Genomic DNA, 23,503 nt, shown 5'->3' with positions numbered 1-23,503 from the left:
TACCCTTGCAAGCCACTGCTACGTGCCCGAATCTCTGGCAGTTAAAGCATCTTAGTGGTGGCCTTTCATACTTCTTAACTCTGAAGCATAAGTAGCCTAGCATAACTTTTTCTGGTAGTGTTTCTTCCATAAATGTCAACATTACTGCAGAGCTTTCTCGCCCATCATCTCTTTGTTTTTTCCCCAAACGTCTTGCTTTGGTCACTTTCCCTCCTTTTAAGTTGCTTTTCAGATCTTCCTCAGTAATTTCAAAGGAGACATTATAAATAACTCCTATTGACTCATTAATTCCAGGAATAAATCCTTCTACACCCTTTCCATTTAAGTTCTTTACTTTGCAGGCTTTCTTTTGCTGCTCAGAAGATTTACAAATGATCATTAACATTCCATTTGCCATTGTCTTAGCATGTCTGATGTCACCTATCTCTTGATTTATAGCGCTTGATAACTTCAAAGGGCTAATCGATCCAAAACTCCCTTTTCCATCTCTAACTTTAAAAATCACTTTAAATTCTTCGTCTCCTGGATTGTTCTCCATTTTCCTACTCTTAACTTGTCTGTCTGTATCACTATCTGTAGAATTTTCAACTTCCTGAGGGATTTTACGATTTCTTTTCCCTTTTTTACCCTTCATTTTCATCCATTCCCCTTCAACCTTCTCATCCCCCCCAGATCCATCCAACATAGGCTGAATGTCAGACTATTCACCCGAAAGTGATATATAGTTCGTTCAGTTTCAATCAAAAACCCCTTTTGTTGATTTCCAACCTTCCTCGATTCCAGCAAGCTGTCTTATTCGTCTTCTTTCTAGTTTAACGGCGGTCGGCATCCAGCTTATTAGTGCATTACCGCCCTCTTCTGTTTCGGAGTGTGGATCAGATAATAGAGATTTTAGATAAAAGATTTCCTACTAAAACGTACACATCTCTCACATTGTCCCCTAACATTAATATCTACACACACATCATGTATCAAATCCTGCCTAAAACCCCTGCCTCCCTTAAAAATTAATCAATATTCTACTCTGTGCCGCCATATTGCCAACAACTTATCGTTTTGAGATCTCGCGTACACGCTTGGGCCGAGGATGGTGCGGGCGGTGATGATGTCTTAAAGGGGAGTGGCTTTTAGTGACGTCTGGCGATATTCGGTTTTTGAGATTTTCAACCAAGTATACGTCTCTGCAGAGACTTAGGTCTCTGCAGAGCAAAAGTGGGCGTTTATCACTATGTGGGTGTTTTGAAACTGCTGGGTGTTTCGGGATCATGCAATCTAAATGATCCCCCTTACCCAACCCCACCCCTAAACCTAACGTCACTATTACATCAACTAATCAGGTATCATGGTGTAAAAACACCTTGATCTCGTAACTCCCATTACTTTCCTGCAGAGACCTATATTTGTCTCTGCAGGAAAGTAATGGGAGTTACCAAATCGGGGCGTTTTTACACCATGTGTCCTAATTGGCCAGACTTAGCTCTCTGCATAGCAAAAGTGGGCGTTTATAACTTTGTGGGTGTTTTCAAACTGCTGGGTGTTCCTAAATCATGCAATCAAAATGATCCCCCTTACCTAACCCCACCCCTAAACCTACCGTCAATATGATGTCAGCAAAGCAGGTATCATGGTCTAAAAACACCCTGATCTGGTAACTCCCATTACTTTCCTGCAGAAACATACTTGTAATTGCCTGATGCCATAGTGATGTAGGTTAACGTATGTTTAGGAGTGGGGTTAGGTAAAGAGGATCATTTTGATTGCATTATGAGAAACACCCTGCGGTTTGAAAACACCCACAAACTCAGTAACGCCCAGTTTCGCTCTACAGAGAGAGACATCAGTCTCGAGATCTACGGTTTCACTGGGCCGAACTGAATTGAATTGAAACCGAATATCTCAGAAACTGAATACCTCGTAACACCGGTTCGCGAATGAATCATTTGATTTGAGTGGTTCTTTTTAGTGAACCGGTTGAACCAGCTCACCAAATCTGACTGAATCGTTTGAAATGGTTCGCATCTCCAGTAAGCACAAATTACTTACATTATTCACTTGTGGCTGACACTCACTCCAAGTCGTAATAAACCAATATCCCGGAGTAATTAATTCACTCAAACAATACACTGACGGAACTGTGAGGAGAGAACTGAAGATGAACATGAGCCGAGCAGCATGTGTGCAGCGAGACGGGTAACGAACCTACACACACACTGCTGGAGTGTGTGTGAACGGTTGTCGTTCTCGATTCTAGAGCCGGTTGCAGCGGTTTTCAGCTCTTGAACAACTGAGTCTGTGCTAATGTTATGAGCGCGGGTAAACCGAGGACTTGAATGAAAGGCAATCTGGCGAAACGTTAGTTTATTTAATATCAAATAAATTGCAATCTCTTCAGACGCATGAACCATTTAGAATTGAGGTTAAATTAAATGTATTTTCTGGGAAAACTAACATGCATGCAGTCCACAACCCATCCCCCATAGTGCCATCCGACACTCTTAAAAATAAAAATAATAAAATAAAATATTTTTACATATTTAATGAAGACACCTTAATTAGATTTAGCACATTTATTTAAACACAACAAAAATGTATTAGGCCTACATTAAAATTCATTTCAATTATTGAAATATTTATTCAATATTATTTAAATGTATAATTATATTTTACAGAAATCCACATATTTGTATTATATATATTTATATATTAATACGTAACTGATTACATTATATTATATTTAGAGAGAAGTGAACAGAGTAGTGTTTTCGTTCTTGAGGGTAAACTACATTACCCACAACGCACCTCGTCGTGAAACATGCGCTGTCACTACAGCTAAAGGTATGCTTATGTCAACAACCAGATATGAGTCAAATAACGAAGTAACATGGAAAATATGGATGCTATAATAAAATCATGTGTTATCGTATATCTCGTAGGGGCGTTCTGAGTATTTCAGATAGTCACGTTAACTGTGGCAGGCAACGTTAGTTGAATAGCTGCGTTAGATGTCTTTGCATGCGTGATCAGATTGGTTCTGTTTACTGACATTGCATTAAAGTAATGCTTTTTTATGTCTGTAATTTTGAATTGAATTTATTTTAATTAATTAAGCAGATATGCTGATTCTGTTTCATACCCTACATAGTAAAAGAGAGGACAGCCTCGAGACTATACACTGTAACCCACTCTGGTCTGAGTGATTTTAGCTAAAATGACCAGCTCGCAGTACCTGTTGAGTCTTCAATCCCATAAGATACCTGCACACTCAAAAAAATGAATCATGGCATAGTTTATAATTATGTATTTGCATCCTTTTGATTTTATTTAAATAATAATATTTTCAAAATGTATGTAGTAAAATTGCTTAGAATCCATGTAAATTGGTTCATTGTGAAAACTATTCGATTTAATCAGTTAACCATTATGAATATGGTTTAAATATATCTAGCTGTGGAACGAGCGAGATCCTATTAGTTATATTTTATGAGATTGGTTTGCATATATTTTATGGGCAATGGAATTGTTTAGAGGCGGAAATGATTCATACTCCAGTCGGTAGGGAGCGGTACGGCACATACACATGTCTATGGCAATGCAAATGGGGAAAAAAGCAGCAACCAGCGCGCGCGCGGCAGAGAGGCAGTTTAAAAAACACCGTTCTCCTCGCCATCTTACATCGGATAATCTTCTTGGATCAACCTGATTGCAAGGCAAGTTACATATGTACTCATCGTATAAAAGTTGACTGCTTTCAATATATATGTGTGTTATTACTGCTGTTGATATCGTATTAGACTGTATCAATGCACTGACTATCAATCTGCATTTATTCCACTTACGTTAGCTAAGTAACTTGCACATGGTTCTTATAAAAGCTAATTTTTTCTACTTTCCCCTTAAGCTACTTTTTTTCAGCTAAGTTAGACAGTATAATTAAAAGTAACTGGGATGCGTATTTATTTTTAGTTTAACGTTATATTCATTTCCGTATTTTCTGACCTGAATAGCATAACTTTGGAACTTTAGCCACGTGCATAGCTTAAGTTAAATCCGAGAGGGAAAAATGGTTTTAGGTGTTAACTGTTTAAAGATTAAAATAGCGATGTGTCATTAAACGATTACTAAACCAACTGCAATTTTAAATGTATTTATATCGTACATGGATAACTTCCAACAGTTGCCAGTTGGTCGGGTGTTCTATGTGAACCATGGTTTTAAGGTTACCCCGTCTGTGTCTTTTGCTGTTGGTCTGCTGTTTTTCTGTGGTTTAACGTTTGACGGCAAATAAAGACAGTTATAAACTACTGCAATTAGTAATTGAGAGTACTATTCTAATAATTCTCTAAAAATATAATGCTGGCTTTGTTACTTCATAATCAAAAGTATGCTTTTGTTTCTAACTAAAACCAGCTGCAAACATAAAAAAGCCACGGAGGGCAGAGGTTCATTTCTGTCCAAACCATCCGAGAGGTGAAACCAATGACAGCCTGGAGGTGGAAAGGGTTGCTCTATTGACCGAGGTTAAAAAAAATAATAACAAGACCGTTATCAAGGAAAAGATGCAGCGTACCTTCTCATACCAACGACAATAAATTCTTCAGGAGCCAATGATTACAGAGGTCCGAAACAGATGGCCAGCATTGTTTGAAATTGGAGAAGTAAGTAGTTAAGTGTTGTTTGAAACGGAAGTGCAGATTTATACACTAACACATCTTGTTTAAGGTGAAATATATTATTTTGTGTCCTTTTTCATCTTTTTCAGGTAAACTTGGAGTTCATGCGTATAACAACTGTTCCGCTGATATCAAAATTCATTGGTCAACTGGACAAATACACTGATGGCCTGGAAAGGAGGCCATCAAAGGAGGATGTGCAGGACAGAAAATCCACACCATAATGGCATTGACAGCTAAAGTAAGTGTGTTTTTATGTTTTGCTTTTTTTTTTCAACCAGTTACTCATTTGACTTGACAGGAATTCAGAAATCTCTCTCACACGCACACACACACACACACACACACACACACTTTCTCTATCCCTCTGAGATGCCAAGAACACAATCTTTCTTACACATTAAATACACATTTATTTGATTTATTAGTGAGGACATCTCAGTCTCTTTCACACACATGCACACAGTCTTTCTATTTCTCTCTATTCAAATTAAAGAACTTTATTGCCATTATTGTTTATGCACGATATTTTTAAAACATTATTCATATAAATAAGTTGCTAGATAATTAAGATTATTGTCTGTGTATAGTGTTTTATAATAGTGTATTAGTTCACCCCAAAATAAAAAAGTGTTATTAACTGAACCTCATGACGTTCCAAACCCGTAACTTATCTTCGAAACACTATGGAGCCCCACACATGACATGCAAGAAAAAAAGTTAATCGTGTGCACAATTTAATAATTCATTCCCTTGATTCGCTAAATCGTGTGCACAATTACATTTTTTTTTCTTGCATGTCATGTGCAGGGCTCTGTACAACACAAACAAATATATTTTTAATGAAATCTGAGAGGTTTCTGTTCCTCTATTGACAGCTACGCTACCAATACTTTGACATTCCAAAAATGTTATCAAGAGATCATAAAACTATTCCATATGAATTGAGCAGTTTAGTCCAAAATTTCTGAAGAAATTAACAGATTGAATTTAGGCTTTTTTTTTCAAACAAACATTCATTACCTCACATCAGTTAGAGTAAACGGAAGCTCAGGAATTTTTGCATCGATGTGCGAGAACCAGTGAGGTTTGTTCTAGTGTGTTAAACAGGTTCGGTTGAGCTTCTGTTTATGTTTGCTGATCAATGTTTATACAATAAAAGCCTAAATTTAGTCTGTTCATTAAAAAAATGCGATCATGTCTCATTAGAAAATTTGGACTAAAATGCTCAATTCATATGGAATAGTTTTATGATCTCTTTATGAATTATTTGAAGCGTCAAAGTGGTGATTGTGTAGCTGTCAATGGAGAAACAAAGTTTTCAGATTTCTTAAAAAGAGATCTTCATTTGTGTTCTGAAGATGAACAAAAGTTGGACAAAATTTATGACATAATTGTAAATTTTGGGTGAACTACCTCTTTAAAATGTAGCCTTACTTGAACTATTAGTTAATAATTAATGACGTTTTTTGGGATCTTCTTATGCTTGTTTGAGAATGAAGACAAAAACACCAGACGTGATTGTATCCTGAGGTGCCTAAGTGTCTACCTCAATGAAGACATCAAGACACTTGTCAAAGAATATGTGGTAAGTGTGTGTCAAGCTATTCTCTTCATGTTACAATTTTCAATTTTCATTGATTAAGTTATTTTTCTCATTGGTATCACAGTCTAGCTTATGCCCTTGTGTGTAGTGTGCAGCGAAAGATTAAACTATGCAGCAATCAGTACAGAGCATGATTGATCAAACTAAAAATTACCTGTATAAAATGATCCAGTTGGTATTACAAAGTAAGGAAAATATGAAATCATAATCGTGAAACACTCACATCATTATGCTGATCTCAGATTTGGTGTAGATAGGGAAATTAATACATTATTCATGGCAAAACAGGAACACAGTACAATTATCATTTCAATTACATGACTGAATCAATAGGAAAACTTGGAACACATTGGGATCTTATTTTCTTTGTTTATCCTCCAGGACTGTGGAGGCTGAATCTCTCATTGCACAGACAACAATGGGCATCCATGTCATTCGAGCGGAGGGCGCTGGTCCTGAAGAAGAACCTTCAGATGTTGGTGTTGTTCTAGAAGGAGTTGAAGTTCTGCAAAACCTGCCAAGTGTCACACTTGGATGTGTGATGCTTTTTGGACTAATTGATGCCCTTAACCTAAACTATCCAAAAGACCTCAAGTGCACATTTGAAGCATTTCAGGAAATCCTGATGGAACTGGATACAACCAAGCTGTCGCCAAAAGTTCAGGGACTGAAAATTAAGATGCTTCAGTGAATCATTGAGAGATATGTTGATATTTACATTTTTCCCCTTGACTTGCACTTTTTCTACTCGTGAGAACCACCACCCTATTTTTCCAAATTATTGCATTTCACAGATTTGTGAAAATGTTTGTGTAATGTTAACAAGTGTTAGTCATTGAATCAGATTTGACCTGATTGTTACGTCTACCTCAAGTTTTGCAGTTTTTTTTAAGCACAGTTCTTGAGGAAAAAGTACTGTGCCTGCAGTCTGTTAAAATCCTTTGCATTTATTTATTATAGGATGGTTGTGGCAAAAAAACAAATAAATAAAGTAGTGCAATTAACCTTGGTTTGTTAAGTAAAGAATGAAATTACATTAATTTTTGTTGAGGTTGTACACAACACAGTACAAGTGAGCAGAGACCGTCTTGCTAGCTCCTCTTTTTGCTGCCTTTTGTGCTTGTTATTTCTAAAATAAAAATGTGAAATGAAGTGACCCTCTGGCCGTTCTTTTTTGTGTTGTATATTTTGATTGGGGAGGGGAAATGGTGATGAATAAGTAAATACAAATTTATAAATATGATTTTAAAATACATTGGGTTTATTAATACAAATTACTTAAATGTGATGCATTTTAAGTAAAATAGGTTTATTTCATAATAACACATAAACCCATTTCTTATTCATTTAAAATAAATTGGATTAATTTAAAATATTACATAAATCTAATTGTTACTTGTTTTATTTATATAGGACTTACATATATTTATCACATTAAGTTTATTAATACGTTTACATTAAAAATATGTAATCCAAATGGATGGAAAATTTATATGCAATCAAATTACATAAATCTTATTTATAAGGCCTAAATATTTTTTTGAGTGCATACACCCAAGCATTGTTCCAGCTGTGTAATAAATCCTCTGCATTCTTCAGAGTAGTGCCATTATGAAGCATGTAACAAACACCTTTATATTAAAGAACCACAGAATCACAATATCTATCTATCATCTATCTATCTGTCTGTCTCTCTGTCTGTCTGTCTGTCTGTCTGTCTGTCTCTCTATCTATCTATCTATCTATCTATCTATCTATCTATCTGTCTATTTATATGAATCATTTATGTATTCAAATTCATGTATCATTATAACCCACTGTATAATGCAGTTATAATGTATATTTACTGAGTAAACCACTCACTGCTTGTCTCTCATTTTGGTTTCTTCAGGTGTCTCAAGAACTGTTTGGTGAGTGAGTAGTTCCTCGTCCTTGCTTTTTTACTTGTAATGTCATTTGGTCGCAAATGATTTTGTCCAAAAATTAAGTTCAAGATTACCTTTCTGTTTAGCACTAGTGATATGTTCAGTCAAAACTTTACTTCATTTGTTACTCTTAAAGAAGCTGTCAGGAGATTCTGCTTTAGTGCATCACTAATACAAGTAATTCTTAATTTCTGTCATCTTTAGATGTTTCACACAGGTTCTCAGCATAAATACCCATCTTCTAGTTGTGTCCCTTGACATAACCTCAGAGTGGCAGCACAATGAGTGGTCAAAACCGCAAAGAAAAGAATGCCCTCAACAGTCTGTCTAATAGAGATATAATTGAGCTACCAGATAATCTTTCTCTAAGCGACTCTGACGAGCCTATTGAGCATTTCGGCAGAAAAGTTGAGGACTTGTCATCATCCTCAGAGGATGAAATCGAGACTCCGCAGCATGTCCAGTCTGTTCCTCAAGAAAATCCCACCTTCAGATTGACAGGTGGGAGCTCTGGTTTCTGTGATCGGAGCAGGGACATCTTTGCACAGTTGGATAGTGCTGCAAAGCTCACGTCTAAAGATCTAGGTGAAGACAACATCCTCGATGGCACGTTTGCCCGTCCTGCTCCACCATCACCTCCACAACATGCAGCTAAAAGGAAGTGTGGTCAAGAGACAACCAAAGAACAATCTCCAGGTAAAAAACTCCCAGACTACCTTGGACACCCTGAGCACTGGACCCACTACAGTCTTGAAGATGTCGCTGAAACCAGTGATAGAGACAATAGTCAGGTTTCTTATCAGTATATACAAGGCCTTCAAGACAGCAGGAGGTCTCAGAAGGAAGCACTTGAAACTTTCATTCCAGCTTTCAACCAGGAACACGGTAGCAGCAGTGAAAATAAGATTGTGTTTGCTAAACCCAAGATTAAAGATCAGAGTGGGAGCAAACTTGATCATGCTAAGAAGGAAGAAGTTGAACTTCAACACTTGGATGACAGACAAGAGATCGATGAAGGAGAGGAAGCTCCTCTTCATCACCAACTTAGCTCATGGGAGAATAAAGAGAAAAAAAGAAAGTGGGGGACTGAAAAAGAGGACAACAACAAAAAGGTGTCTTGTGTTGTCTTCAGCAGTAGCAAGAAAGTAAAAGTAAATCACAAACACTTCCGTAAAACACTTGAAGATGATGGTGGCACAGAGTGAGCAGTCTGAGCACTTGAAAATAAATACTTACTGTTTCAGTGTTCATGTATTTCGTGTAAATTTGCTATTTTGTATAAAGTTGTTTGACTGTCCATGTATCTTAATTTTAGTTGTATAATCCATGAAAAGCTCTTGCTGTCATATTGTGCAGCCTCCTTCTCAAAGGATAGTGTAACAAAATAACCCACATATCTATAGAGTGAAAACCTGTAGCAGTAGCAGTGTTTTAAGTATGTACACAATCATTCTGAGGTACTGTCATTTTTATGACAACTTTTCCTGAATAAATTTGACTAAGTTGCTGTTTGTATTTTGAGATCACATTAAATAAGTGTGCCTTGTCTTAATGTCGGTGAAAATGTAAAGCTCAGTGTTTTGCATGGTCACATGTTGATTGATCATATATGTGTGTGTGTGTGTGTGTGTGTACACACACATACACATACATACATCTTGTTCCGCTAGACCAACACGTAAAAGTATAATTTGCAAATCTAGCAGGTTATGAAAGTATAAATTCAATATGCAGGTGCACCTCAATAAATTAAAATGTCATGTAAAAGTTAATTTATTTCAGTAATCCAACTCAAATTGTGAAACTTCTGTATTAAATAAATTCAATGCACACATACTTAAGTTGTTTAAGTCTTTGGTTCTTTTAATTGTGATGAATTTGCCTCACATTTAACAAAAACCCACCAATTCACTATCTCAACAAATTAGAATATGGTGGAATGCCAATCAGCTCAACTCAAAACAACTGCAAAGGTTTCCTGAGCCTTCAAAATGGTCCCTCAATTTGGTTCACTAGGCTACACAATCATGTGGAAGACTGCTGATCTGACAGTTGTCCAGAAGCCAAACATTCATTTCCAAAGAAGCTGGCTGTTCAGAGGCAGAACCTGATTTTACCAAGTGAGACATGTTCCTGTTGTCCCTGGAACAACATTGTGATTAACCAATCAGATTTGAAGAACCAGTTTATAGATTTTGTGAAGTTTATGCTTAAAATCAATGTTTGGTGCCTGTACATCAGTGTCATTCATCTATCATTTCATCTGATTTTAGGGATTACTTATGGTTAAGGTTAGGTTTAGGTGTAGGGATATGGTCAAGAATATATTTTTGGAGTAAAATGTTGTTCCAGGGTCAACAAAATATGTTGACTTAGGAACACATCTAACTCAGCAAAATCAGGACGTGCATTCACAGAGTGCTGTATCCAAGCATGTTAACAGTAAGTTGAATGGAAGAAAAGTTGTGGAAGAAAAAGATGCACAACCAACCGAGAGAACCACAGCCATATGCCCAATGGTCCAAAGACCCCTTTTCAGATGAGAGCAAGTTTTGTATTTCATTTGGAAACCAAGGTCTTAGAGTCTGGTGGAAGGTTGGAGAAGCTCATGGCCCAAGTTGCTTGAAGTCCAGTGTTGAGTTTCCACAGTCTGTGATGGGGTGCAATGTCATCTTCTGGTGTTGGTCCATTGTGTTTTTTTTTTTTTTTTTAACCAAAGTCACTGCACAAGTTTTTCGAAAAATTGGAACACTTCATGTTTCCTTCTGCTCAAACTGCCAAAAGCAACAAAAGTTGGTTAAATGACCATGGTGTTGTGTGCTTGACTGGCTAACAAACTCACCAGACCTGAACCCCAGTGAGAATCTATGAGGTATTGTCAAGAGGAAAATGACAAACAAGAGACCTAAAAATGCAGATGAGCTGAAGACCACTGTCAAAGAAACCTGGGCTTCCATACCACCTCAGCAGTGCCACAAACTGATCACCTCCATGCCACGCCGAATTGAGGCAGAAATTAAAGCAAAAGGTGCCCCTACCAAGTATTGACATGTACAGCAAATAAACATACTTTCCACAATTCACTTAATTATTTATTTATTTTATTAATAAATTCTGATGTATTCTAATAGAGAATTGGTGGGTTTTTGTTAAATGTGAGCCACAATCATTACAATTAAAAGAACCAAAGACTTAAATTACTTGGGTCTGTTTGCATTGAATTTAATTAATACACGAGTTTCACATTTTTTTAAGTTGAATTACTGAAATTAACTTTTCCACGATGTTCTAATTTATTGAGATGCACCTGCATATGTGCATTTCTTCTTTATTCTATAGGCCTAATTATTATTCCAAAATATTTCTGTAAATATTTAAAGTATATTTAAATATTAGGAGGTTGAAGTAAGTATTTTCTGTGCGCGTTTTAATTTTGAAAATACATAGGACGGGAACTCTGACCACATCTGCGGCAAATTCTAATAAGAGTAATGACATTCAGAGCTCAATGACTGTTGGCAATGAGGTCTGGGAACTGCTTTAGGGAGAAGGGGGAGTTAAGTTTCGATCTCCCTTTATTGATACAGACTATGCACTGTGCCGTCCTAAACAAGTTACAGCCACGCCCTTCCACAGAAAGTGATGACGTCTGCGGTCTCACCTGTAAAGGTAAACGAAGTGAGCACACCGTCGTGTTTGCGCTCGAGTTTGGAAATGCGGAATTTCACACTGCTTTCTGTCGGTCTCTAGTTAGTTTTAAATTCTCGCATTACTTATAGCTGGACTTAGACTATGTGAGGATAAAAGAAGAGACACTGACGACAGTCTGCCTGAAGTTTACAGAACTGCTTTGAATACTTGGATCTGAGGATGTTCTGCACTGATCGAGAGGTACTGTGTGTGTGTGTGTGTGTGTGTGTGTGTGTGTGTAATAGCCTGTCTCAGTGATCCTGAAGTGTTTATTCATTTATGGTCAACGTGAGACTTTTGACCGCTCACGTGAAGAAAAAGGACTAATGCTGTTTTCTTGAGTAATTAGAGCTATTTATAATGGGAAATATGCTACATCATTGGCTTTCGCCATTACTAATATTACTGTTAAAGTATGTTCCAGAACATATAGAGAGACAAGTTACAGTAACAGTATGTCCCATAGGGAGGTAAGTTTACAGTCTTGTGTCAAGCAAGACAAAACCTTTATGACTATTTTATTTTTCCTTAGTGAATGATCAGGATACATAAATGGGGTGTTGGTGGCGCAGTGGATAAGACACATGCCTTTGGTGTGAGAGACCCAGGTTAGAATCCACTGTGAGTCTCCGATGTGTCCCTGAGCAAGACACTTAACCCCTAGTTGCTCCAGAGGCGTGCAACCTCTGACATACACTCACCTAAAGGATTATTAGGAACACCATACTGATACTGTGTTTGACCCCCTTTAACCTTCAGAACTGCCTTAATTCTACGTAGCATTAATTCAACAAGGTGCTGAAAGCATTCTTTAGAAATGTTGGCCTATATTGATATGATTGCATCTTACAGTTGATGGAGATTTGTGGGATGCACATCCAGGGCACGAAGCTCCTGTTCCACCACATCCCAAAGATGCTCTATTGGGTTGAGATCTGGTGACAGTGGGGGTCATTTTAGTACAGTGAACTCATTGTCATGTTCAAGAAACCAATTTGAAATGATTTGAGCTTTGTGACATGGTGCATTATCCTGCTGGAAGTAGCCATCAGAGGATGGGATTGGGTACATTGTGGCTGACTCTACCATCTGAATGTCTCAACAGAAATTGAGACTCATAAGACCAGGCAACATTTTTCCAGTCTTCGACTGTCCAATTTTGGTGAGCTTGTGCAAATTGTAGCCTCTTTTTCCTATCTGTAGTGGAGATAAGTGGTACTCGGTGGGGTCTTCTGCTGTTGTAGCCCATCAGCCTCAATGTTGTGCGTGTTCTGGCTTCACAAATGCTTTGCTGCATACCTCGGTTGCAACGAGTGATTATTTCAGTCAAAGTAGCTCTTCTATCAGCTTGAATCAGTCGGCCCATTCTCCTCTGACCTCTAGCATCAGCAAGGCATTTTCGCCCACAGGACTGCCGCATACTGGATGTTTTTCCCTTTTCACAACATTCTTTATAACCCTAGAAATGGTTGTGCGTGAAAATCCCAGTAACTGAGCAGATTGTGAAATGCCGTCAGGCACCAACAACCATGCCATGCTCAAAATTGCTTAAATCACCTTTCTTTCCCATTCTGACATTTAGTTTGGAGTTCAGGAGATTGTTTTGACCAGGACCACATCCATAAATACATTGAAGCAACTGCCATGCGATTGGTTGATTAGATAATTGCATTAATGAGAAATTGAACAGGTGTTCCTTATAATCCTTTAGGTGAGTGTATATAGCAATTGTAAGTCGCTTTAGATAAAAGCGTCAGCTAAATTATTAAATGTAAATGTAATAAATAACCGTCTTATTTGGATTATTAAAATTTGTGTAGTTTACTGTAGTGTAATTATTTCAGACATGTTTTTACAATGCTATTAGGGAGGGATTACTGTCCTCAGAAAATGACAAACTATTCTGAGGAACACTCATCCAGCCTGAACTTCTTGTTGTTGAGAACCTTCAGGTGTATGCTTCAAAAAAGAGACTTTACTGTGGCTGTCAATATAATGTTAATGTACACTCGTGTTTACTTAAACAATTGTCTTATAATAGCTTTAATCTTGTGTGATGCATAAAACATTGTTTATTACGGATTAGATGTTAGACTCATCGTTAATGGCTTTTGCGTAAAATTACTATGTGTTTGTATTGTGCAAAATGTCTGCAAATACTGAATGAGGAATGGTGCTGTTGTGTTTTACCAAGCTATTTGTCATGGGTCTGTGTTGCTTCTTTAAAAGTCATTTAGCAAGAACATACTTTAATTATTGTGACTTTGGTTAACTTTTGGTTAATGGTTATGTAAGGCAGACGTGAGGAATCAAAATCCTTGTTCTTAGGGGTTCCTCTGTCTCTCTGTCCCCGACACACAAACACACTCAGACACTTGCAGTTTTATAAATGGTTTCCCAAAGGCATGTCTTAACCTGTTGTCATACCAGCAGTAAAAGATGCAGCCAAGAGAAAGTAAAATGTAGAACAGGAAGAAGAAAGACAGCTTTGCTAAAATTATTATTATTAGTTGTATTATTAATTTAGACTGATTTGTTTCACATCTATTAGTAGCAACAGTATTATATAAAATATGCATAATCCCATTATATAATTTCCTTCCCACTGGTTTAAATTTTTATAAAAACCCAAGGGTTCAGAAAGACTGTAGGCCTAGTTGACCTCCATTGAAGTCCAGATACACTTGGGTCCAAAAATCTGTCACAGCTAATAAAATTAATTTACAGTATAATTAATTAATAATAATTAAAAAAAAGTAGTATTTATAAATGATACTATCAGTGTAACAATGTGAGTGAAAATCATAAAGGGGTGGTTGATTGAACACTTTTTTATGTTATTTAATTTGTAATGTTGCTGTTTGAGCATAAAAATATCAGCAAAATTGCAATGCTTTTAAAATTCGGTCAGTTTAATGCCTACAAAAACGGCTGGTAAGAGCCTACAACAAGCTTCTTCCTAGGTCCGTTATATCACAAACCCAGATAAAACCCACCCCAGGGAACACACAACAAAGGGGGCGAGGCCAAGCTGTTCTGCTTTAGAGAAGAGAAAGAGAAAACTAGGGGTGCACGTGAAAATATGTGCACATATGAATCATGATTCTGATGGATTCACAAGTTTCAAAATCAATTATCTAAAGCAGCGGTTCACAATCCTGTCCCTCGCAGCGCCTTGCTCCACATCTCTCTCTCTCTCTTCCTCTCTCATTCAGACCATCAAATTAGCTCCAACAAACTGTTCCATTTATACACTTATTTTCACAAAGCAATGAGAATCGTTATACATGGACACGTTTATGGTTGCTGTGGTGTATTGAAGCTTTAATCAGATTAAAACCGTATATAAAAAGCTAACAGAAACAGTACAAATAACAGCGTATCTAAAAATATGACAACAACAAATAAACATACCATTAAGAGCCGTGCTTGTTCTGTGCGATCTTCTTCATTAATATTCTCTGTGTCTCAATCGGGCTCAAGTGATTAGAAAAATATAGAGAACATCATTGTTTACAATACAACTGGAATATATAACTGGGATGTTCAGACGCGCTCAAGAGGTGGTTTAACAAATCACAACACACTGAGCCAGCTGACCAATCTCAGTCAATCGCGTATTTCTGAGGGAGGGGCTTAATAATAACCGGAAATAAATCAAGGTGTTTGTCAGATAAGGGACAGATCGGAGTGGAATAAAGGTAAATTCTGTGCAAAATAATGCATTTAAAAAAAAAAAAACGAAGCATGAACACGTTAGACTGTACCCCATAAACACAATCAAGCCTAGAAAAAAAGTCAACCACCCCTTTAAAGGGATAGTTCAGGCAAAAATGAAAATGCTGTCTTTAATTACCCTCATGTTGTTCATGCTGGTCAGTCTCTGCTACCATTAATGAGAGTACCACGACGCATGCGTGTTCATTCCTCTGCTTGTAAACAAGGCGCAGCGCATCTGGGTTCTGCGTCAGCAGCATCACACGCTTGTGTTGTGGTACTCTCGTGACCGATGGCAAGAATGACTGGAAGATACATTTTTTTTTAATAAAATCATTATTTTTGTTTTCTTTGCACACAAAAAGTATTCTTGTAGCTTCATAAAAATATGGTTGAAACACTGATGTCACATGGACTATTGGACACATGGATGTCCTTGGCCTTGAATGTGGTAGTTCCCTAGCAAAATAAAACATTGTTTTATACAATTTATGTTTATAAAATGTTCTTTACTTATTCTTTGTCATTTGGGTGTATTGCAGGATGGCGTGGCACTGTATGAGCTGGACAATGGAAATGATCCTTTACTTCCCTCACAGGTAGGAAAAGAAACCATGTGGCGTGTGTTTTTGTGCATTTGTTGGCCAACTGGCTTCGATGACACAGTCACATGTTTACATAAGCACATGCTCATTTATGATAAATACACATGAATGATGATTTTGTATCTTACCACACTCTGGTTATAATGCCACATTCACATGATCTAAAGTTGATCTAAAGTTCCTGAGAAAACTAAATGACAGTCACAGACTCAAATACTGACACAAAACCAACAAACAACAATAATACAGTCAAACATCTGATAAAAAAATTGATAATTACATAAAAATTGTACAGTATGCCTGCAACCAGATTCTTTCTGTCTTAACCTAGTTGATTCTTCATGTTTTATACAGGGTAACTTATACCTTCCTCAATTATATGACTATGTCCTGGTGGCTGAAAAAAATAAGAATATGGATGACCAAATCTCCAAGAAGCAGGATCTCTTTATCTGTGAACTGAAAAAGAAGAACATTAAAGTGATTGTATGTTCTGTCACTGTCACACACACTAGTATTGTGTCAGTTAAATTAGACTCTTACTCAAGGCTCTCATTATTGTTCAACAGATAGATGAACGTGACGGAAAGGTGTTCTTCGGTGTCTGTGCACCTGAAGAGATTTTTGCAAAGTACAAGTACTTGCTAAAGGTGTCTGATGCCTGTAACTGGAGCGGAGAGCAAAAGTGTGACGTGTCTGTCTCATACTGCACCAGGTGAGGGTCACAGTAAGCGTGCGAAATCTGTTGTTCCATTCAAGGCTTCTGTAATGACTTTCTTTTTCCATGTCTCATAGAATCAGGATCGTCCACTTTGTCTTGAACAATACATTTATAGGAACAGGAGGTACACTTGTAAAGCTCCTACTCTCTCTGTCTTTCATTTTCACTTTGTTTATCTTTTTTCCCATCGTTGTTCTGTCTCATTCTGAACCTGAAACTAAGAACTTAAAATACCGTAAACTGTACTCACCAAGGCTGTATTTAAATGATCAAAAGACACAAATAATTTGTGAAATATTATTAACATTAAAAATGACTGTTTTCTGTTTTGATATGTTTTAAAATGTAATTTATTCCTGTGATGGCAAAGCTGAATTTTCAGCACCTTTACTCCAGTCTACAGTGTACATTGTACAGTGTAACATTCTTCACAAATCATTCTAATATAGTGATTTGGTGCTCAAGAAACATTTTGTATTATTATAAAAACTGATTTTTTTTTGTGCTGCTTAATATTTTTGTGGAAATTGTGATACATTTTGAAAATTGTGATACAAAAACAATCTTACTTACAGTACCCCAAACTGGTTGTAAGATTTTATTTTCATCTTAAAGCCATTCGAACACATAGTCTACCAAAAAAAAGCTATACATAAAATGGGTATAATGTGATACTAAACTGAATCTAAAAGTGTTTGTTCAAGCACATATTAAAAGGCTTTAGAAATAAATAAAAAACACCCATCAATGTTCAGTTTGTTTTAAGAAATATTAAAACTGAGCCTCTATAATATAATCAATGTCTCGGTTGCACTTTATTTTACAGTATGTGTACTAACATGTACTCATAGTGAACTTACATATTCTAAGAAAGTTCTGGTAACACATGGTAACTACGTGGGGTAGGGTTAGGTTTAGGGGTAGGTTCAGGGTTAGTACCTAGCTATTACATAGTTATTGTAATTACTATAATAAGTTCATAGTATGTACACGAGGAACAGGACTGTAAAATAAAGTGCTACCAATGACTATCTGCTATTTTACAGTGAAAGAGAGCCTTAGAGACCTGCTGTATCAAGGTGCTTTTGAGTCCATCTTCTGTCTGCATGAGGTAAATCTTTCAGGCCTTATTTGTTGCATTCATCTACACAGAAGCCAAGGAAATCATAAAGTAAATACCTGAGCTTTTTAGTTTAAAAAGTGGTGTTAAACATTGTTGACTTATCTCTTCAAGAAAAAAGAGCAGGAAAAACTAAAGGAGAAGTGGGCAAGCTGGTTTGCATTAATGAAGCCTTTTCAACAGCCTGTCACTGATATCAAGTAAGTTCTCCTTGATTCATCTCATCTTGTTCTTCCTTGATTGTCTTTTTTTAACACTATTTGTTTGCACATGTAATTTTAAGGGACTATTTCGGGGAGAAAGTGGCTCTGTATTACCTGTGGCTGGGCTGGTACACATGCATGCTCATCCCCGCAGCTGTTATCGGTGTTGTTGTGTTCTTGTACGGCCTTGCCTTCTTCAATACGAGTCCACTCATGTGAGTATATTCAGAACAAACAGATTCACAGATTCAGTGTTGAGGTGTAGAGACGGATGACGGGTCAGATTCAGACAGACTAATCTGAGTTTAATTATTAATTATTAATTATTTAATTGAATGATCTCTAAATTGTGGTGTGTTCTTACAGTCATGAAGTCTGTGACTCCAACATCATCATGTGTCCAAGATGTGACAGAGGATGCAGCGTGTGGAACCTGTCTGACACCTGTTCAGATGCCAAGGTCAGTCAATTAACAAGTGGCCGTTTATTTATAATTCAGCACTTTTCGAGACTAGAAATTGTTGTTTATATACATAACAGTGATTTGTGTTGAAAGGTGGTGGTTAAAAGTTAGCTGTTGAAGAAGTCTCTTTTGATGGGCATTATCCAGTCTTCAGTGTCACATTATCCTTCAGAAATAGAAACAGTTCTCTAATAGAATTCTCTGATAAATAGATACAAAAATAACAGCATTTATTGGAATAAGAAATATTTTGTAACATTATAAATGTCTTTATTATTAGTTTTGATCAGTGGAGTACATTATTGCTGAATAAAATATGAATTTCTTTCAAAAAGAAATCTCACTATTATCTGCATCTGTTTTCTGTGTCATCTTGACGAGTTGTGTTAACAAAGTAAATGTGTACAAACAGATGAGCCAGCTATTTGACAATGAAGGGACGGTGGCTTTTGCCATGTTCATGGCGATTTGGGGTGAGTTTTTGCCATTTTAGCAAAATAAACCGCACATTTCTATGTGATATGACAGATACTGAAGTACCATGATGTTTTTCTTTGACTAGCAACTCTGTTCTTGGAGCTGTGGAAGAGACAACGAGCTCTGTATGTGTCAAAGTGGAAAGTGTTTGACTGGTGTGAGGAGGAGGTAGGGTCATAACTTTTTCTCATCATCACTTTTAGAATATTTAATGTGCATCTTTTAATGGAGCCAAATAACTCGATCGGTCCACAGGAAGAACTGATTCTGGAGATTGTAAATGACCCTCAGTGTGAGCAAAAAGAGTTCAGGCATTCCTACCTGCGCAGCATTGTGCTGCTTCTTTTGGTTACATTAGTGGTGAGACGCTTTTTTGTTTTACTTTTTACATATATATTCAAATAATGTCACAAATAATAACTTCTCTTTATTGTGTTCAGTTGGTGGTGATTATAGGTCTGACCCATTGTCTGGTCATCTGCCGTGTTTTAACTGCAATAATGTTGTCCCAAAGTGAGTGGGACTTTTTCCGGGATCATGCCACCACAATAGCCATGCTATCTGGAGCAGTGCTGCACTACATTACCATTCAGGTTATGACTCGGGTAAGTACTGCTAGAAAACTGTCTTATGTGAAAAAAAAAAATTTGCTCGTTAAAGAACATAGGGACTTTCTGGAAGAAAATAATACATTTGTTTCTTTTCAGGTCAACAAAATTGTGGCCTTCAAACTGTGTGAGTTTGGTGGGTATTAAATATTGTTTGCATAAACTCGATTACATAATAAACTGACAAACCACCGTTAAACAATATGTAATTACTGTTTATTTGCAGAAGAGACGCGCTCTTTTGCAGCCACAGAGAAGCGCTTCACAGTGAAGATGTTCACATTTCAATTCTTCACTCTCTTCTCATCTCTATTTTATGTGGCGTTCTTTCTTGGAAGGTAAATGTGTGTATGTGTGTGTGCTTTGTAGTTATTTATTTTTATGGCAGGCTATTCAAAGTGTCTCAATATGCTGTACTTAGGTTCAATGGCTATCCAGGAAACTATGTGCGAATTGCAGGAAAATGGAGACTAGAAGAGGTAAAAGTCATGCCAGTATTACTGTACATTATATGTTCATTTATATTTAGAAATGCATATTTACTGTAGGTATATTTATGCATTTGTCAGACTCTTGTATTCAAAGTGTGATTCTAATCTTGAAATCTAACTGCAAACAAATATTTCTCTGATTTAGTGTCATCCAAGTGGCTGCCTTACAGATCTCTTCATCCAGATGGCTGTTATTCTGGTGCTCAAACAAACAATCAACAACATATTTGAGTTCATAGTGCCGTAAGTGTTTTCTAGAATACTGTATGCACCAAAATCGAATAAGATAAAATCTTCATATTTTTCCAGATTCCAGAAAAAAAAAATATACAGTGCTTATTGGACCTGGATTTCTCTTTCCTTTTCCTTTGTTTGCGGCCACAGCTGGTTAAAGCTCTGTTTTAGGCGCAGAAAGTGTGGTAACTGTTGCCAGGAGGCATGTCAAGAGGAGGGGGACAACTCCTCCCAGCTTCGTAGCTTGGTGGAAAACTACGACCTGAACGATGTTAATGCTTTCAGCTTGTTCAATGAGTTTTTGGAAATTGGTTCGTTTCTCTCTCCATTATCACTGACTTACCCATAACATACATTTTTTACTGTAGTAGGATTTTTGGATTGCTAAGATTTACTTTTGTTATATTTTGACATTTGTGAACTTTACAGGTAAAGCCACATGCTTTATTTGTGGTAATGTTCCCAAGTCATCCACTAACCTATACTGTTCTCTCTGTCATTAGTTCTTCAGTTCAGTTTCACCACCATTTTTGTGGCTGCCTTCCCTCTGGCTCCATTATTGGCCCTTATCAATAACATTTTTGAGATCAGACTGGATGCCATCAAGATGGTCAGCCTTGAGCGCCGCCCAGTGCCCAAAAAGACAAATGACATCGGTAAATAGTTAATGTATTTGTGCAGTGATGATGATGTGTACCGTGGCGTGTACGTCAGTTTTCAAGCATCCAGTAAACCCACCGTGCCATGTATTGTCCTCGTGCAGGTGTGTGGACTAGAATATTAGAAGCTGTCGGGGTGATGGCTGTCATCGCTAATGGACTGGTGATAGGGATTTCCTCTGACTTCATTCCCCGTCTGGTGTATCGTTATCATTATGGACCTTGTGCTACCAACAATAACACAAGCCTGGAGTGAGTAGTAAACCAATCAAGCAGCGTTTTCCACATTTTCATTTCACCACTTATTGGCAAAAAAAGTGTCAAATCAAAAAGTTTGTGTAAAGTGTATATTGTTATTATTTTGTCTGATAGCTGTATGACAGGATACATCAACAACACTCTGGCAACAGCATTCATGTCCAATGACAAAGTGAGAGACGACTTCAAGCAGTTGATAGAGAATGGATATAATATTACACAGTGCAGGTGAGACGTGTGTTCTTGGTTTTGATGTACCTTTTAATAATGCAGATGAATTTGATTGGTTTGTACAGTAAGGGAAGGCTTCATGTCCTACAGTTTCATTGCATTGAATGTGTATGGTGTATTCTACAGTTACAAAGACTACCGCAGCGATGAAGACCAGAGTCTCACCCCTCAGTTTTGGCTCATTCTGGCACTCCGCTTTGCATTTGTTATTCTGTTCGAGGTACAAATATTCGAGCTATTTAACTTGGCTTTCCGTTCTATTAATCTTTTATCATGTTTTACGGTGTTGATCTTTGGTTAAACATTGTCTGGGATCTCCTGTGCTTCTTTCCGCTCAGCATGTAGTGGTGATGTGCAAATTTATCGCCGCCTGGTTTATACCTGACAATCCCATCAGAGTGAAGAACGACAGGCTAGACGACAAAATGAGGAGGCTGAAAAAGGAACTCCAGTAAGTATTTTCATGTGACTGAGCTATGACTCTTTCTCACTGCTGTGAATGTGAAGTTATATTAAAATATTTAGGACAGTTATAAGCCTCAACAAATCCTCTCTGTGGTGCTTATTAACTGTTTTTCTGTCTCTAACAGTGAAGCAGATGTGATCTTTAACACCAGATGCACTGAGGTGTGAAGGATGAAGGTTCTAACCAGATTATTTAATATCAGAGATCTGAAAACCTGATGTCCATGTGTGCAACAAGACTTTATACAGTCAGATTTCTGTATTTGATTGAGATCATTATCTGACTTGCATCCATATGTGGGATGTATCTCTTCACTTTACTATTTGAAAGCCGTTATTGTAGCTTTGCTCTCTTTGCAGTTTACAGTTTTCCTTATGATGATTCATATTTGCTCTGCTTCAGACGGATACACCATACGTTTATTGGTTGCATCATATATTAATTATGTTTCTGAGCAAAGAAAGAAAATGTGCCTATTACCTGTGAAAATGTACAATTACTTAGTATGAAAAGGTCCAACAAGTCTCAAAAGTATCCATTAATTTTGTTGCCAAAAATGTATTTTATAATGTTTTTTTTGTTAAAGAAGATTTAGAAGATTTTTTTTTTTTTTTTTTTTTAACAGGAAAAGTAAGAAAGCTTCAAGTAAAAAAGCTTCAGCCAGTGTTAGGCCTCACTGTTTTGTGTAGATAAAAAGACCTGAATGTGACCTAAAGAAAAAATATGGAAAATGATCCCAGTATGTGTTATGCTTTTTACATTGCTGTCCATAGCATTCCTAAACATCTCTCTCTCTCTTTAAATAGAAATATATTTTGATATTGTATTTTTGATATTTTCCTATTGATTGTGTTCCAGGAATAAAGTAATGGGGTGAAAGAAATGTTGAAGTTGAAATAAAATTTGAAAATGGATTTTTCCTCCATAAGATGTCAGTAGACACTGTTGAGTCACTTTATACAAAGAACGAATACTTTTACTGCACAGACATTCCATTAGTTACTTTTGACCAGTGTGTTTTGTTATACTCTGTCAGTTGTTTAAGATAAGCTGTTTAAGATAAGCTGTTATCTTAGGTTTCTTCCCTCTACATAATTTTGCAAGAATCTAATGGAAATGATAGTTAATGGAACGTGCAGAAAGTTTCTTCTTTTGCTGTCTTGAAGTAATCCTAAAGCTTCCTAAAATTTCAATATATCTTCCCTTTTTATCTATAATAATAGTTCTTGAAGATATATGGAAGTGTAGAGATGAGACAGATTTGTCTCATCATTTAGTGCAATGTATGCATTCACTCTTTTTATATTAAACAGCAACTTTTTATAGTGATTTTTTTATTTGCTGCTTCCTCCAAGTGTT

The 23,503-nt window shown here is 36.8% G+C and overlaps 2 protein-coding genes and 1 long non-coding RNA gene across 4 annotated transcripts; all 3 read left to right on the top strand.

Moving 5' to 3' along the window:
- Positions 1-4,411: 4,411 nt before the first annotated feature.
- LOC128016921 (uncharacterized) lies at positions 4,412-7,432 on the top strand. Its single transcript, XR_008184310.1, has 3 exons — positions 4,412-4,655; positions 4,760-6,258; positions 6,658-7,432. It is a non-coding gene; the product is annotated as an uncharacterized LOC128016921 (long non-coding RNA).
- Positions 7,433-8,163: 731 nt separating this feature from the next.
- On the top strand, positions 8,164-9,985 carry LOC128016920 (protein TSSC4-like). The gene is made up of 2 exons (XM_052601879.1): positions 8,164-8,186; positions 8,406-9,985. Exon 2 carries the CDS (start codon positions 8,483-8,485, stop codon positions 9,404-9,406), a length of 924 nt encoding a protein of 307 aa, XP_052457839.1. The 5' UTR covers positions 8,164-8,186; positions 8,406-8,482; the 3' UTR covers positions 9,407-9,985.
- A 1,878-nt stretch (positions 9,986-11,863) lies between these two features.
- On the top strand, positions 11,864-23,079 carry LOC128016919 (anoctamin-9). Of its 2 annotated transcripts, none has more exons than XM_052601876.1 (24): positions 11,864-12,092; positions 16,151-16,207; positions 16,568-16,699; positions 16,783-16,928; positions 17,009-17,058; positions 17,981-18,045; positions 18,169-18,254; positions 18,338-18,472; positions 18,624-18,717; positions 19,133-19,193; positions 19,283-19,365; positions 19,453-19,557; positions 19,638-19,802; positions 19,905-19,941; positions 20,032-20,143; positions 20,227-20,284; positions 20,442-20,539; positions 20,681-20,841; positions 21,034-21,186; positions 21,294-21,441; positions 21,562-21,675; positions 21,805-21,898; positions 22,017-22,129; positions 22,269-23,079. In XM_052601876.1, the coding sequence occupies exons 1-24, from the start codon at positions 12,072-12,074 to the stop codon at positions 22,309-22,311; spliced, it is 2,331 nt and encodes a 776-aa protein (XP_052457836.1). In that variant the 5' UTR covers positions 11,864-12,071; the 3' UTR covers positions 22,312-23,079. The 2 variants fall into 2 exon arrangements, with proteins under 2 accessions (XP_052457836.1, XP_052457837.1); XM_052601877.1 differs by having other exon boundaries at positions 16,568-16,703; positions 16,787-16,928.
- The last annotated feature ends 424 nt before the right edge of the window (positions 23,080-23,503 follow it).

Source organism: Carassius gibelio, chromosome A7, assembly GCF_023724105.1.
Source record: "Carassius gibelio isolate Cgi1373 ecotype wild population from Czech Republic chromosome A7, carGib1.2-hapl.c, whole genome shotgun sequence".
NCBI lineage: Eukaryota > Metazoa > Chordata > Actinopteri > Cypriniformes > Cyprinidae > Carassius > Carassius gibelio.
Note: the sequence above shows the minus strand (reverse complement) of the source record. Positions and strands in the feature narration are given on the sequence as shown.

Bases quoted from the DNA above. Each gene is read 5' to 3' on its own strand.
- LOC128016919 (XM_052601876.1), top strand. From the start codon at position 12,072: ATGTTCTGCACTGATCGAGAG. The intron at 16,208-16,567 runs GTAGGAAAAGAA...TGTTTTATACAG, and splicing joins ATCCTTTACTTCCCTCACAG to GGTAACTTATACCTTCCTCA. The intron at 19,558-19,637 runs GTGAGACGCTTT...TATTGTGTTCAG, and splicing joins TTCTTTTGGTTACATTAGTG to TTGGTGGTGATTATAGGTCT.
- LOC128016920 (XM_052601879.1), top strand. From the start codon at position 8,483: ATGAGTGGTCAAAACCGCAAAGAAAAGAATGCCCTCAACAGTCTGTCT.